This window comes from Lynx canadensis, chromosome D1 (genome assembly GCF_007474595.2).
Source record: "Lynx canadensis isolate LIC74 chromosome D1, mLynCan4.pri.v2, whole genome shotgun sequence".
Lineage (NCBI taxonomy): Eukaryota > Metazoa > Chordata > Mammalia > Carnivora > Felidae > Lynx > Lynx canadensis.
In genome coordinates, this window is record NC_044312.2 from 88,666,143 (window position 1) to 88,682,426 (window position 16,284).

The 16,284-nt window shown below is 48.1% G+C and overlaps 1 protein-coding gene across 1 annotated transcript in view; it reads right to left on the reverse strand.

Moving 5' to 3' along the window:
- The window catches only part of ELF5 (E74 like ETS transcription factor 5), a 30,405-nt gene extending 15,186 nt beyond the window's left edge, over positions 1-15,219 (reverse strand). The window contains exons 1-2 of the mRNA XM_030333517.2: positions 15,069-15,219; positions 10,163-10,287 (exon numbers count right to left, since the gene is read on the reverse strand). Coding sequence (XP_030189377.1) covers positions 10,163-10,283 — 121 coding nt within the window. The 5' untranslated portion in view covers positions 10,284-10,287; positions 15,069-15,219. The remainder of the gene's footprint in view (positions 1-10,162; positions 10,288-15,068) is intronic.
- Positions 15,220-16,284: the final 1,065 nt, after the last annotated feature.

Here is a 16,284-nt window from a genome sequence, read left to right on the forward strand (position 1 = left end):
GCTGTGATGCAATTTGGAGTTAACGTACATAGGCTGTGTAGCGCCTAGAAAACTATCAACAATTCAATGGTTATTAAATGCTGACTGTGTGCCAGACACAATCTGAAGCTGATTTGATTCCCTCTGCTCTTACAACAGTTGCCAACACTAGCTGTTGGTTTGTGCGCTGTTTCTGGTCATCTAGGGCCGAGGGTTCGAGCTGGTGAGACATTGCCCGCAGTCCGACAGAGCTTGGATCACCTTAGCGGTCTCCTCTGGGGAAGAGAGACGTGGGGGAGTTGATTGTATTGTTGCTTCTGTGGTTTTGATGATGCTTTTCTACCCTGAGGCCAGAGCCCCGTCACTCCGTCAGAGGAGCCCCATACAAACCCAGAGAGAAGTGGGCACCGTCTTGTCTGGGAGGCTGGGAAGGGGCCATGCTTGGCTTGGAACAGAGACTGGGCGCTCAACAGCTCTGTCCCAATGCCAGGAGGAAAGGGTGGCAGACGAGTGTGGAAAAAGTGAGGAGAAAGGCAGAACGTAGAGGATGGCACAGTGACTGGCTCGGGCTGTGTCGACGACAGAAAGCGTCACTCAGGGTTAGACTCCACAGCAAATGTCAATGAGGCTATTCTGACTCCCTGGTAAATGCTGCATTTGCTGCCATTGTCCCCAGTGAATCTACGGAGCTTCCAATCCAAGGCAAGAGAGATGTTCGCTGCCTGTCAGGAGTCTTGCTCCTTCAGGAGCTCCTCAAGCACCCCTGGTGCGTCAGCTTCTCAAGGGCCTCAAATCCTCCCAAATAGGAATGATCAGGCGACTTCACAGAGGGGGAAACTGAGGCTCCCCCTAAAACTCAGAGCCCTTCCAGAAATCTCTTTCCCTACCATGGAGTGGATTGAGGGGTGGTCAACTTAAACAATAGATTTGTTTTCATTTAAGTTTGTAATCAGAATTTTATATGCATGTGGATAAAGGGTCGGTAGTCTGTCAAGATGGTCGAGATCAATGTTGTTGCCTCTACCTGGTGGGTGAGGAGAACGAGGAGGCCGCCTCACTTCTTGCTTGCTGGTCGCTGGCTGCGGCCCGCCCACTAGCCCGTGAGGGGCACCTTGGGGCCAATAGGGTCTACTGGGAAAATAGGGCAGCCATTCCCCTGTCTGGTCTGTGCTTTCATCTACTGATTTCTGGCTTGAGTAAACCTCAGGGGCCTTTGACATTCCTGGTATTCTGATGAGGGATGTTTATGAGCCTTGAAATTCTTCCACCCTTGGTCCCTAGCTGAGTCCCCAACGGAGATGGCTATCGGTGTGCAACAGTTGGAGGATACAGTTTATTTCTTTCCGTGGAAAGGTTTCGCCAAGTCTCCATTCCCTCCTCTTTCCACTTCCACCCCCTTGTTATTTTCTTTGGCACGTGAAGAGGGCCATGTTGTTTCTGGACGCTAAAGGGCCTGGAGGATTCGGAGAAATGCTTGGGTGGGGGTGGGCACTGACACGAGGAGGTGTTGCTGGCAGGCTCTGTTCCCCTCAGCTCTCTCCTTTGAAGCTCACCCACAGAGCAGGCTTTGTGTGCGGCTCCCCCTGGAGGAAAGCCAGAGCCAGAGCCAAGCATGGCGGGCTCTCTTCAGGGAAGGCCTTCCCACAGCCCCCGGAGCTGAGAGGAAAATGGCTGTTCTCACTACACAGAGGGCAAAGAGAGTCAGCATAATGGGGTGCTTTCTAGTTGCCGTGTGTTTCCATGGTCCTGTCCTCACTAGAGGGGTGCAGCGATGAGGCTGACAGAGGTGAGGAAGGCCTGCTTCCTCTGGCCCCTCCTCACCCTCTCCCCTGTGGCTCCCTCAGGATTGCTCCTGGGCCAGAACAAGGTCTCCATCTACCGTCTCCTAACTAATTCTTGCTCATCCTCAAGACCACAGCTCACTCCCCCATCTCAGGGAGCCTTCCCACGTCTGCACAGCCCCCTCAGGTGTCCTTCTCAGAAGGATTCATGCCTAACCACCCCCCCCCCCCCCCCCCCCCCCAAACATTGAACTCCACATGGCTGGCCAGCTCTGCTTTGCTCACCCTGAGCCAGGAGTGCACGCGGCCTGGCCTACCCCGCTGTGGGTGCTCAGTGAGTGGAACTGACTGGCTGAATGACCAAGGATTATTGTCCCCACTTTATAGTTGAGAAAAAGGAGATTCTGGGAGGCTATGTGACTCTACTAAGGACATGTGGGTAGTCAGTAAAGGAGTTAGGTCCACATCAACTCTTCCATCTTGCGTCATATCATGCCTCACTGTCCTCAGTTGAGGAGGACCCAGTCGGACACATCTCAAAGACTGACTAAAAAAGATTTGGACGAAGGCAGACTGAAGGGATAAACGCACATGATAATTATACACACACACACACACACACACACACACACACATATGTGTGTGTGTGTGTGTGTGTATGGTATGCTATATATAAAAAATTTATGTCTAACGTGTAATATGTAAAATATAAGATAATGTGAAATTTACGTATATATGTATAATATCATACATGTATAAAATTTAGTTTAAAAAGGTTTAAAAAATCAGAAAGAGGATGAGAGACTGATGATGACCAGATTTACAATCTTTAGAAGGGCATGAAGAAGACTCTTTTGCCACCTGAAAGACATGAACTCAGGGCAGATAAAAGAAAGGGTGGGGCCCCTGGATGGCTTAGTCGGTTAAGCGTCTGACTTTGCCCCAGGTCATGATCTCGAGGTTCACGAGTTCCAGCCCCGCGTTGGGCTCTGTGCTGACAGCTCAGGGCCTGGAGCCTGCTTCGGATTTTGTGTCTCCCTCTCTCTCTGTCCCTCCCCAACTGTGCTCTCTCTCTCCAAAATAAATAAACATTAAATGGTGTGAACTGAAAACAAAAAACAAAAAAACCGTAATGTCAGTTGAATGTCTGACTTCGGCTCAGGTCATGATCTCACAGTTCTTAGGCTTGAGCCCCGCATTGGGGTCTGTGCTGATGGCTCAGAGCCTGGAGCCTGCTTCGGATTCTGTGTCTCCCTCTCTGCCCCTCCTCTGCTCATGCTTTGTCTCTCTGTCTCTCTCTTTCTCAAAAATAAATAAACATTAAAAAAATTTAAAAATAAATTAAAAGTAAATTTTAAGAAAGGAAAGGGTAATGCACCCACAGAATATATTATCTTTAATAGGTTGTGTTGTCTGGAAATACAAAGCGTTTTTCTCAATGCATCTAGCATTTATAAAGTAATCAAAACTCTTTGGGGAAGCTGAGCATAAGCCCTTCTGCCTATGCGTGCAAATGACATCTCCTGCCTGGAAGACTTAATCTAAATGTCCACAGGCCACTATTAAACATCAGACTCAGCCAGCAACTTTGAAGTTGGAAGTGGGTCAGGACATTTGTTCAAGGGCCAGCTACGCTGGGAGGAAGAACTGAGCAGCTAAGGGAGTTGTCAGCAATTCTGGTCGTGGTTGGGGGGTAGTTCTCACAAGTGATGCTATAACCTGCGGTATATATAAACTCAGAGGGAAGACTTAACCTTGTAGAGCTGGGCTGACACACTCACATGCCCACATGGTCAGCAGCGAATGTCCATGGAAGGCACTTAGAAGAGAGGCAGGCGTTTATGTAGTAAGTGCTCATTAAATACCATCCATTTATACTTGTTAGTACTGGGGCTACCCATAGCACTACTTTGATTGTATTTCCTCAAATACTTCTAATAGGTTCTCTGCGTGTGTCTGTGTGTGTGTGTAGGTCGGCAGCTTTGTTCCTTTCCAGAGACTTGGGTTTATTTTCTTTATGAAAACAAAGGAAGTTATACTATAAAGCAAGCTAATTTGTCCTTGAATTGCCAGCGGGAGTTAAGCAACCAATGCTGTCCAAAATGTGGGGACACTGTGTGGTTTTGTAAAATGCTTGATGTTCAGGATGCACATGAGACCCATGCTTCCCCACTGGGGTGGAGGGGCAGGGGCTAAATCCCCACAGAGGGTGCCAAGGGTAAGGGGACCCACATGATTAATGTCTGGGCATCTCTGATGGTAATGCCAGAGAGTGGGTCCATTAATCCACTACTTCCATTCTTTGTTACAGACACCTGCTGTCTTCTCAATCTTATGCCAAGTGCTCTTAAAAAAAAAAAAATCTAGGTGAGTCCCTTTGCCATCTCTTCCACATGAATTGCTGCCCCCAAGCCCTTCCTACATAGAAATTCTGGAGCCAACACTATTCATTATTTTGGAGCCTCACTTAAAGCAAAAATCTAGGTGGGGGGAGATTTTGACTTTTCTTTGCTATGCAACACAATGTGAAATCTGCAGACTGTAAACATAGTTTGAACTTCGAGCTTTGAGTTATGTTCCCAGACCCTTTGTAGGAGAACTTGGTCTTTCTCCTCTGCTGATCGGGGAACATCGGTGAGAAGGTTTGTGAAGGTTCAATCAGACCCTTGTTCCCATCCTCCATTCTAACTGTCCCGTCAACTAACCTGATGTGGAAGGGACCTGAAGAAAAAGACCTGGAAGGGATTTGTGTGGATTAGCTGAGTTTGAGCTGCGGCATGGACCTTCCTGATTTGCAGTCCTGACTCTTCAGCATATTAGCTGTGCAATCCTAACTTCCTAACCTCTCTGGACCCCAGCTTCCTTCTGTAAAACAAGAATAATAATAGTGCCTACCTCTTAGAAGGTTTGCTGTGAAAAGGAAAAGAAATGCCTGTAAAGAACTTAGCCCAGTTATCTGGACAGCAGTAAGCCTTCAATGGAAGTCACCTGTAATTTGTTACTATTTTGGGACTGTGTTTGTTCTCAGGGAAATGAGGTCTTCCTTACCAGAGCTTCAGTCTAGGTGAGGAGAAGCAGAACAAAGCAAGCCCAGGGCTCGGCGTGGGGAGGCAGACAGTCTGGGTCAGAGGAGGCCCGAGTTAGACAGCCTGGACCATAATTAGCATGATTTATTAGCATAGGGAGTTGGGAAAGTTTTTTGCCTGGGGCTGCACTGAAGAGAGCCGGTGAGTGGACTGGGTAGCACGGGGGCACCATCAATTGTGGCTTTGTCACCGAAAGGAAGGACTTTATGAGGGGGGGAAGCCTGAAATGATAAATTGTTTCCAGGTTTCCTCCCAGAGATGGTCTAACTCCATCCAAGAGCCCTTCTTAGCATTCCTTCCAAGGCTGTGGAATGATTTAGACCATGAGATGGTGGAATGGGAGGGAAGCCCAGAGCAGCATAAGAAACTGGATGGGAAAAACACTGGAAGGGCTGGTGGCTATCAAAAAAGGGCTGTGGCCTGGGGCATGTGGGGCTAGGAAGGGACAGGGAGCAGCAAGCCCTGAGTGGTCCTGAGGCCACAGCTGCCCAGGAGGCTCAGGTGTGTGCCAGATGGGGTAGCGGTGGTGAGTGCTGAGGTCTGTCTCTAGGGGGTGCTCGTGGGGTTGTGATCACTGCCATGGGCTCATCTCCCACTTTTCAGTGGATTTTGTTTATTTATCTGGTTTTGACGTAGAAATTCTTAGACTCTATTTTGCGTGCGCTCTCAGACTTCTATACCCAGCACATGAATCTTGCTTAGAAAAGCCGACATGGGACCCACATGCCTCTCTCCCTGATCTTCTGGGTATTAATACCCAAAAGGTTTTGCACCTTTTCAGATAAAGTTCTTTCTTTAAATAAAATTTCCCAGGGGCGCCTGGGTAGCTAAGTCAGCTCAGCATCCAACTTCGGCTCAGGTCATAATCTCATGGCTCACGAGTTTGAGCCCCGCGTCGCGATCTCTGCGGTCAGCACAGTGCCTGCCTCAGTTTCTGTCTCCATCTTTCCCCGCCCCTCCCCAGCTCCTCCTCTCTCTGTGTCAAAAATAAGTAAGAACATCAAAAAAATGTAAATAAAATTTGCCCCGGTGTAACAATAGTTTGACACACGAGTGTTAGGATGTACCAGTTAGCATACGGGACTCTTTGTGCCCGTGGTATCGTCCACACTGTGCCACCAGGTCCTAGATCACATCGCCCATTTTACAAAGCAAACCAAGAAAGTAAGGCACAGAGAGGTGAAATCCCTCTGTCAGGTCACATAGTGAGTAGGCAGCGGAGCCAGCAGTAGGTCGGGTACGTGTACTTCCGCGTCTACACCTGAGGCTTAGCGACCACCGTGCTGTACTGTCTTTAACGTGCGGTGGGGATGGGAGGGGGAGCCAGAGCCTGGCCTTCTCAACTGTCACCTGAGGTCCCCGAGGGACCTCTCAGGAACCCCCAGAACCGCCCCGATCTAGAAACCGCTGCTGCCGACAAAGTATAAACCAGAATCCAGAGCAGAGGGGGTACCGCCTGGTGGTGTGGCGACCCCGCCAAACGGCGGGAGGGTGGCGTGTGGGGAGGTTCAGGATGGAGTGCCAGAAGCTCAGCGCGGGGCCAGGATACTCCGTGGCTTGTCAGCGCTTGAGCGGGGAAATCTTTCACGAAGTCTCGTATGCTTGTGAAATATATGCAGCACGCCTGCCACGCTTGCATAAAATTGTCCAGTATTTGCAGTCCTTTAGTTTAAGGGGGCAGGAGGGAACGCCAGGGCGAGTGAATGAAACCCTAGGGTATGTTGCAATCTGTGACCATCCACTCCCCACACAGAAGGCGCGCTCCGAAGAGCAGGTCAGACCCTTTGTGGTTAGCGCGGGGAGGGCACAAATTCAGCTGCTGTCTGCTAAAGCCATTTGAAAAGGTTGTGAAAACAGCTGGTTTTCCTGACCGAGCTGATTATTCCTCTCTGCCCTCTTGTAGACATCGTTCGTCCGGCGGGCACACCCTTTCTTTCTCCTTTTTTTTTTTCCCTTTGGTCTCCAAGTATCGAAGCTGTCAAACTCTGAATCGGAACGGATGAGAAGGAGACCTTTGTTGCTTTTGTTCACTGCGGAAACTGAAGAGAGGAGCAGGACCGTGAGGTGTTCCTGGCAACGGTGAGCACCTCCCAAGTGCCTGGCGTTTGACGAAACGCTTTCTATGTGGACTATCCGTCCTGCCAACCCTAAGAGGCAAAGGCCGTTCCAGCTGGGAAGGCATATCCCAGAGATGTTAGAAAAAAAACCTGCCAAGGTCACGGTGCTGGTGGTCAGTGAGAGCGTCAGCCAGACTCGAACAGGGAGCTGCCATTGGGACAACTGCGAATTCAAGATGGAGGCTGCAGAGAGGTCTCACTGGCCACAGAGTACAGGAAGTTTGCAGGGTCGTGTCCAGAGGTGACCGTGCTGCATCCTTCTCAGAGAGGGCTGCAGACACTCAGACGGACGCGTCACCTCTCTGGGTGAGAAAGGACAGAGAGAGGCCCTGCTGGTCACTCCTCCCACCGGTGGGAGAGCCAGGGCCTCCAGGGCCCACGCAGTGCCTGGGGAAGTGCTCTGCTACCCTTTCACATCCAGCTTCTCTGACCACCTTTGGGAGGTCAGAGACATTCAGCAACTTCTGGAATCCAGGGCGGGCAGGTGGCAACTCCAAAGCCGGGAGTATTTGGGTGCTCGGTCACTCCTGGAGGATATCTTGTCTTCACTGGCCGCATGCTTTGGTGGGACTTTATATTTTCTCAACGGGTGGTGGGAGAAGAAGGCTGCATCTGTGGTGCAGGAATCAGAGAAGCTTCTGGAAAGGGTTCTAGCAAAGACTTGGTCCATCCCCTTGTTACACTGATGGAAATGCAGGGGCCTCAGTCTTTTTATGTACGACTGTTGGATTTCAGCCCCATCGGCAATCTTATTAGTGATTACTTCTGTTAACCCTTCAGTTTTGTTTTGTTTTGTTTTGTTTTTACTGTGGTAAAATAGACCTAAAATTTACCATTTTAACCCTTTTCAAGTGTAGATAGAGTGGCATTAAGTACATTCACATTATTGTGCATCACCACTGCCTGTGGTGAAAACACCACTTTCTCATCTTCCCAAACTGAAAGTAGTCCTTTGTTTTCATTTATTTATTTTTTAGGAAGAGAGAGCTTGAGTGGGGGAGGGGAGAGAGAGAGGAAGAGAGAATCCCAAGCAAGCTCCACGCTGAGTGCTGAGCCCAATGTGGGGCTTGATCTCACGACCCTGGGATCATGACCTGAGCCGAAATCAAGAGTTGGGTGCTTAAATGATTGGGCCGCCCAGGCGCCCCAGTCCTTCATTTTTAATTTAAAAAAATTTTTTTTAATGTTTATTTATTTTTGAGACAGAGAGAGACAGAGCATGAACGGGAGAGGGTCAGAGAGAGGGAGACACAGAATCCAAAACAGGCTCCAGGCTCCGAGCTGTCAGCACAGAGCCCGACACGGGGCTCGAACTCACAGACCACGAGATCATGACCTGAGCGGAAGTCTGCCGCTCAACCGACTGAGCCACCCAGGCGCCCTGCCAGTCCTTCATTTTTAAATGCATGTGTATGCTTATCCTGTGCCTGACTGTGTCCCAAACACTTCACATATATTAACAAGTCACCCTCGCAACAATTCTACGAGGTAGGAGTTATAGCTATCTCCACCTTACAGATGAGAAGACTGAGGCACGAGAAATTATGACGGCACAGTCATTAAATATCAAAGCCAGACTTCACAGTTAGGATGCCTGGCTCCAAAGCCCGAGCTCTTGATGACCCCAGAAACTGTTCCAATGCCTGCAACACTTCCCCGGGGCAGGCAGCTGAGGTCATCTCCTCCGCCGCCACCCAGCTGCCACCTGGCAGAGAAGGCAGGGAGAGGGGGCTCCCAGGAATGCAGGTCTGGGTGATGCATGGGTGGAGGGAAGGACCTTCTCTCTGGGTCCTTCCATCGTGGGGCATATGGGGAGATGAGGCGGACAGGTAAGCCTTCACTTTCTTCCTTCAAATTCAGGAAACGAGGTGCTTCTAGGCCTTAAGGAGAATTGCAATATGTATCTGGCTGACTCAGGACCCTTCAGATAGAGTGAGAGACATCATGTGCATGCGTGTATGCATGGGTTGGTGTTGGGAGCCCGTGCAGGACTGGATTATGGAGGTGAGTGCCTCAAGTCTGTCTGTGTGGCCCTGGCCCCCGGCCTGGAGGCAGGGGCTTCCTTCCAGTGGGGGACATTTTGCAGAATCCTCAGAGGCGTGGCCTCTGATGGACCCACCTGCTTCCTGCCCCTGAGTGTGGACCACGCCAAGCTGGGATGCACAGGGTTAAGGCCCCTCGAGGACTGACAGCTTGATTAGGACTCGCATCACCAGCCTCGGGGTGTGCACCTGCCGAGATAGCCGTCTGCCAGGTTTGCTGTGATGTGCAGTCACCCGAGCACCTGGGGACAGAGGCCCTCAGAAAGATTCTGGGGCAAAGCTCAGCTGGCTTCCCTTTGGCAGATTTGCATAAGGCCCCATGCTTCCTTTTTAGGTGGAGAAGACCAGCCAAGAGAGGATGAGGCGGGGGGAAGGGAGGCCTGGGGGTCAGTGCAGGGATTCGTGTTTACTGAACATTTGCTTTGTGCAAAGCTACATATTTTACGCAGTTTGGCTCCTTTAATCCTCAGAGAGTTTCTCATCATCTTTAGGGATAAAGAAATAGAAGCTCAGAGAAAGCCAGCAATATTAATATCAATAACCACACGGTAATATCATTTGTAAGATGACCATGTAGGAGCGTTAAGGGAACAGGTGCTCAAGTCAACTCGTGTGAAGCTTAACCAACCGTAAGACCTCGTACAACTCACTTAACCTCTCTGTGCCTCAGTTTCTTCATCCATAAAATGGAAATCATAATTGTTTGTTTCTCTTAGGTCTTCTATAAGGATGGGGTGGGTGCTTGGTGCAGGGCCTGAAACAATGCTAGTACTCAGCAAATGTTAGCTAAAACCATAATGAACAAGCAATAACAGTCTACTAGGCTCCGGGCTAAGAGTTTCTTTCCACTACATTGTTTAAATATAATAACTCCAAGAAATTGGCATTATCATCTGCTAGCAAAAATGAGGCTTGAAGAAGTTAGTGGAGCCCCCAAGGCCACAGAGCTGGGAGGAGTTTGGGTGAAGATTCCAGTGCTTTCCTCTCTGCAGAAGCTGTCCTTCCTGTCGCCCAGACCTCCTCCAGTCCTCTGCCCTGCACACTGGTGAGCGCTGGCATTTTCAGGCCCCCAGCATGGCCTTGCCGCCTCCTGGAGGCCAGCACCACCTCCTGCCCCAGTTCTCCCAGCTCAGATGGGCTTCTCTGGATGTACGCACCTGTCTGATGCTCAAAGGCGGGATAATACTCTTCATTGCTGAACAGATCAGTCCACGACATCAGGGGGTCGCAGAAGGACGTGTTGGGCAGGAAGGTACTGTGTGTCACTGAGTCCAACATCACCCTGCAACGGCAGGAGAGGACTGTGAGGAGGCAGACAAGGGCCACGCTGCAGGAGCCCCCAGCTGGGCACACTTGTTTTTTTAATTTTTAAAAAAATTTTCTTTGTGCTTATTTATTTTTGAGAGAGAGAGAGAGAGAGAGAGAGAGAGAGAGAGAGAATGCAAATGGAGGAGGGGCAGAGAGAGTGGGAGACTGAATCCGAAGCAGGCTCCAGGCTCCGAGCTGTCAGCACAGAGCCCGACACAGGGCTCGAACCCATGAACTGTGAGATCATGACCTGAGCTGAAGTCGGACACTTAACTGACTGAGCCACCCAGGTTGCCCCACGCTTGGTTTTTAATAACAAACATGTGGCCTCCTAGGAACCAGGCACCCCTCTAAGTGCTCGCCACAATGACGTTATTCAGTCCTTGCCACATCCCGTGAGGTTTGTACATCTATCCCCAGTGTGTATATGAGAAAACATAGGCAGAGGGGTTGAAAAACAGTTGCCCACGTAACATGGCCAGTAAGTGGCAAAGCTCGGGTTTTAAGATAGAGACTCTTGTGATGTAATACTGCTTTTTTCTTTACTTTTCCTACCGGCTCACATCTGACCCCTGAACTCTGGCTTATACTGTGTAACGATCTGCTTTTGAAAGTTGGGCAAGAATTGCTATATGTAATATACCCGCAAACCCTTACCTACAATCCTGAAATCCAAAAGCTCCGAAATTGAAAGTACATGTGTGTGTTTGGTGCAAACTTATTTTCCAGCAGAAAAGCTACCCCCCTGCCAAACAGTTCTACATTAATGTTAAACAGTTTTATGTACGGCTATGTATATATTATATCCATACGTCTGTATACAGGCATAGAAAACTTCTACTAAATATATGTATACATGTATATGTATATAAGTGACATATTATACGTGTATAAACACATATAACTATAGTTATAGTTTTACTTATTCTACTTGATGAATATTCATATGATACATACAACACACATGGTTCCTATGATTCCTAGAAGGAATATTCTGTATTCTGCAGTATATATACTGGAAAACCTTCCTAATACCTGAAGGATTCTGAACTCTGCAGCACATCTAGTCTCGGGGTTTTGGTTAAGGGAGTGAGGACCTGTGGTAATCGGAACATACACTTACTACCTGTTGGGCTCTGTGCTGAGCATTTTACTACTTTATATTCATTATTCAGCGTCTCCTTGGGACAAACACTCTGAGACAGATTCAGATTCTGGTAGTGGTTCTGTGTGAGTGATGCAGACGGATGCTCTAAGATTTCAGGTAACATACCCCAAACCACCTGTTTGGCAGGTGGTGGAATTTGGGTTTGCCCATTTAAGAAGTCATGGTCCTAATCACAGGGCTGTACTTCCTGCCCACACTGGCGAGGAGGGAGATTTGGGAGAAGGCGTCTGGTCAAGGCTGGAAAGGGGGAATGGGCTGGGGGCCCTCACTCGTGTGCATTCTTGCCCATGCTGGTCTCATCTTTCAAGTTTGCTGCTTCCCATATTCCCACATTTTAGGGAAAAAAAAAAAGAATTCATTTTTGGTGGGTTAGAAAAATCTGTTTGCCTGACTTCTCTTTTCTGATTATCACAATAATGTTGACGAGGTAGGGTGCTTCTGTTCCCACTTTGCAAAGGGGACCCAGCAGCTCAAGATCACACAGCTGGTAGGTAGGTAAGCGTCAGAACAAAGACTGGATGCCAGGTCTTGGGACATTGAGCGTATAGAATTTTCAGATGGCCAGGAGCTTATTAACCATCTAGCCCCGTGTTTCACAAACTTTAGTCATTTGCCTACCATCCCGATAATTTACCTAATCCGTTAAAAAAATCAACTCCTTTTTTGTTTACTTATAGGTTTGTTTATTTCCTTTTAAATAAGCTTATTTAAAAGGAAAACTTGGTATCGCCATGATAAGTGGAAAGTCGGTATCCTTTTAACATGCATAAAAACAAAGACATTTAAATAAAAACTGTTGGCCCATGCAACACCTAAATCAGAGGTTAGCGAACTACAACTTAAAGGCCCATTCCAGGCCACCACCTATTTTTGAATGGTCCACAGCTAAAAATGATTTTACAGTTGTAAATAGTTACATAGTAAATGGTTATATAAGTACCTACCTAATACAATTGATTTTGCCTTTTGGCCTGTATATCCTAAAATACTAACTACCTGGCCCTTTAAGTAAAATTTTCCTACCTCTGATCAGATCTAGCTCTCGTAAGTGGTGTGAATGCCACATGTTGAAAAGTCCGGAATTAGTCCAATCTTTCCTTTTACCCCATCATTGTACAGTTGAGACAATTAAGGCCCAGGGACTGTGTATCTTGTTCAAGGTCAATGGGTGTCAACATTGTGTTGTAGAGAGTGCTTAAGGTTTCCGAATTTTGGCCCATCTGCTTTCTTTTCTAGAAACACTCACAGTCACATCTGCCTATAGACACACCCCTAACACACTTACCTATCAAATGGACCTCAATACTAAGAAGGGCAGGGATTGTGTGATTCCAGAATCAAAGGCCGATTCTTTGGGGGTTCTTGAAGATCTACCGTCATTATCGTCATCAAATGTGCACGAACATTTGGATATTAACAGAGAACAGAGAAATAGCCGAGTACAAATTCTCACGCTCTGGCACCCTTTATGGGCCATTATTAGAGAATCACCAGACCTCACTGGGAAGCCTCTTTTCTGATGCCCAGAAAGGGTTAATCTGCTTGGTGGGTTATCATGCTCATGGATCTCCCCCTGGGAGCCGTAGCAAACAGAGGTCAAGGCTGCCTGAGTTTGGACTCTGATTTTCCCACGGATTGGCTGCTTTTATATCCTGAGCTGGGGGTAGGATGAAACGGGATGGGGGCGGGAGCTATGAGGGAGCTAAGGGCCGCTGGAGCCCAAAGCCCCTTCTGCATTCTGGATGCCACCTCAGAAAAGCTCCCCTAAGTGACGGCTGAAGGTAAAGTCTCAGAAAACCGAGGAAGAGGATGGCGGACCTTTGACATGACCTTCACGGGGAGGTTTGGAGAAAGGAGAGGTGTCCTTTATATGGAAGAAAATAGAAAACTGTCCCAGGTCTTCCCCATCAATTAGAAATTTTCCAGATTAAAAACCACAACAGCAGGAGTGAGCACTTCTTCACTTACACCTCAAAAGTCATTTGGTAAATTGAATTTGATCATAAAAAATCAGGAATATTTTACATCAGTAGGATATTTACCCCTTTGAGGGTTTCTTTTCCATTTAATACCAACCTACTTACTTGCCCTGAAATTTCTCTACTGCTGTACGCAGCATCAGATCTGATTCCCTTTGGTAATCCCTTCTATGACAAATTATATCCATTAAGTTTTCTTAAAGGGCTCTCAGGTGTACCACGGGCTATTTTTTTTTTCTGTAATTATTTCTTGCTTCTTGGAAAAATGTTTTTTTTTTATAAAAGTGTCAAATTTAAAAAAAATTTTCTATTTTTTTGCTCTTACAGTAGGAGGGGGTATCATTAACCCTGGTCTTTCCACAAAAGACTCTGGCTACTTGGTCAGCATACGCTAAGGCGTGAGAGTTCAGGAATAATGACTAGTTGGTACCCAGTGGCCTAGCTTCCTAGGCCCTCGAAAGTCCTTGCAATAGTTGAACATTTTAGCTCTTAAGATTTCTTTCACATAGGTGGAACAGGGTGAGGGTAGGGGGGAAAAGAACCGCTATTTGAAGCCCCATTTCTCAACCAGTACATTGAGTTCCAGCAATAGGTAGGCCCAGGCTTGAAGTTTGACCGTGTGTTCCCAATGGGGGTGACCTTGACCCCCGAGGGGAAACATTGGTTCTTGGGGGTCAAAATAAATCTTAGACATTATTATGTCTCATGGTCCTCTGAAGGGCCACGGTACATAAATGATACACATAAACATAAACGGTATCTATGGGGGGGTGGTAATGCAGTAGTAATGACTATGAAAACATTATCTATAAAGCCTCCTTAGTGGGGACGACAATGAAAACATGGTTGAGGAGCCCTGGGTTAGACCTGGAGTCAGCCACAGGACAAGAGGGGAGATCCAAGGAGGGTCCTGGGCCTCCTGTTCTAGCCACACAGTTTTGTTTTTTGAGGTGCTGGCTGGTTTGTCATCATGGAAAGAACACGGGCCTGGGGGCCATGATTCTGCCTCTTGTGTCTCCATTCTTCATTCACTAAATGAACCCACCGATGAGGGGGGCTCTGAGATGTGCCCTGGCCCCATGATTTTCTCCAGGCACCCACCTGAATGGACCTTCACATCCAGACATGTGCCCACACACACGTACCCATACATGTTGGTGATACTGGATACCGTGGTCAAGCAAGCTCGCTAAGTTGGAGTAAAATCCAACCAATACAAATGGAGATTAAACTTTCAGCTCTGCCAAGTTCCCCCAGTTTCCTATTCTCCCTTCCCTCCTATGTCCGCTACTTTTAGCAGTGGGCTCTAGATATTCTTTGCCTGGGCTAGCCAGATCCCTTAAGCTCTTTGGACCCTCACTCACTGCCCATCAACACACCCACAGCTTTTGGAATCAGTTTCCCCCACGACTACCTTTGTAGCTGCCTAGTAAGTAGGAAAGGCTCAAGCACAATCCGCACAAGGGGAGGGAATCAGGTGGGTTCCCTTCCATGCACGAGAAAGGCTGGCCACAGGTACCTTTTGGAATGAGACAGTGATAGCAGGGAAGCTCAGATCCTTGATGCCTCTACTGGCTTTCTAACCCTTCTGAGAGCCGGCTCACTCACCAAATATGCACAGGGACGGTCCGCACAGTCAGAGGGACAGTCCTGTGGGCTTCCTGCCCCCACAGGATTCAGAGGCAGCAATCACAGGTGTGGTGCCCATGCCCTGAGCAAACAGGCACCTCTGCTCAGCCTTCCAGAGAGAGAGGAAGGAGCAAACCACCCAGGCTTGGCCAGTTTGCCAGAGGAGGAAAATTCCTTCCTGACCCTGGCAGAGATCATCAACTTTACTCTGGGCATGTGACCAAAAATCCACCCAATTAAGCATCTACACATTGGCTGTTTATGCACCAAAACATCACCAGGCAGAACAAGGCCATGAAAGTGGAAACCATGGAAAGGGTGGGGGGTGGGGGGCAAGAAGGGCCTTCCCTGATCCCACCACCTGGGCAGTCTCATTGGGACGAAGATGTTTTTTCTCCTTCAAAGCCTCGGCAACACCTAAGTGTCCACCAGGTCCTGAGCCCTGGGGGCAAGGCATGGTCAATTTCCGATGCTTTGGACCTTTCTAAGAAGGAACACATGGAGGAAAACTCAGTGGACTATTTTGACACTTGCTGTGAAATAATTGGGGTGCTTGAATAGTTAGTTGTTTTAGGAGAAAGCAGAGCAACTGCGAGAACAGACTTGCTCTTGTCTTGACAAGTGACTCCTCATTTTCCTCTAGCTTGTTTAAGGAGCTTGCTAGTTTGTTCTTAGTTGTTTTCCCGAAGGTGTGGCAAGACCTGCAAAAGGTAAGCCCCACGGTTTACTGTGGGTTCCAATCCAAAGCTCATCGGCTTTGGATTGAATCCTCTGGGGGTTAATTCTCTCTTTGCCACCCACAAGGACGAGGAACATAGGCCACATTTCTTACTACCCAGCCTGTCAAAATTCTTTATTTTTGTCTCATACAAGGTGCACTATAGAAAAACCCATGCCCTTCTCTGAACTCATCTTTAAAGTGCCTTACCTTTAAAATGGGATTTTAGGGTTGTCTGGGTGGCTCAATGGCTTAAGCGTCTGACTTTGGCTCAGGTCATGATCTCGGGATTCGTGAGTTTGAGTCCCTCGCTTGGGCTCTGTGCTGACAGCTCGGAGCCTGAAGCCTGCTTCAGATTCTGTGTCTCCCCCTCTCCCTGCGCCTCCCCCACTCATGCGCGTGCGCTCTCTCTCTCAAAAATAAACAAACATTAAAAAAATTTTTTCAATGGAATTTTAACACGCAATCCTCATTATG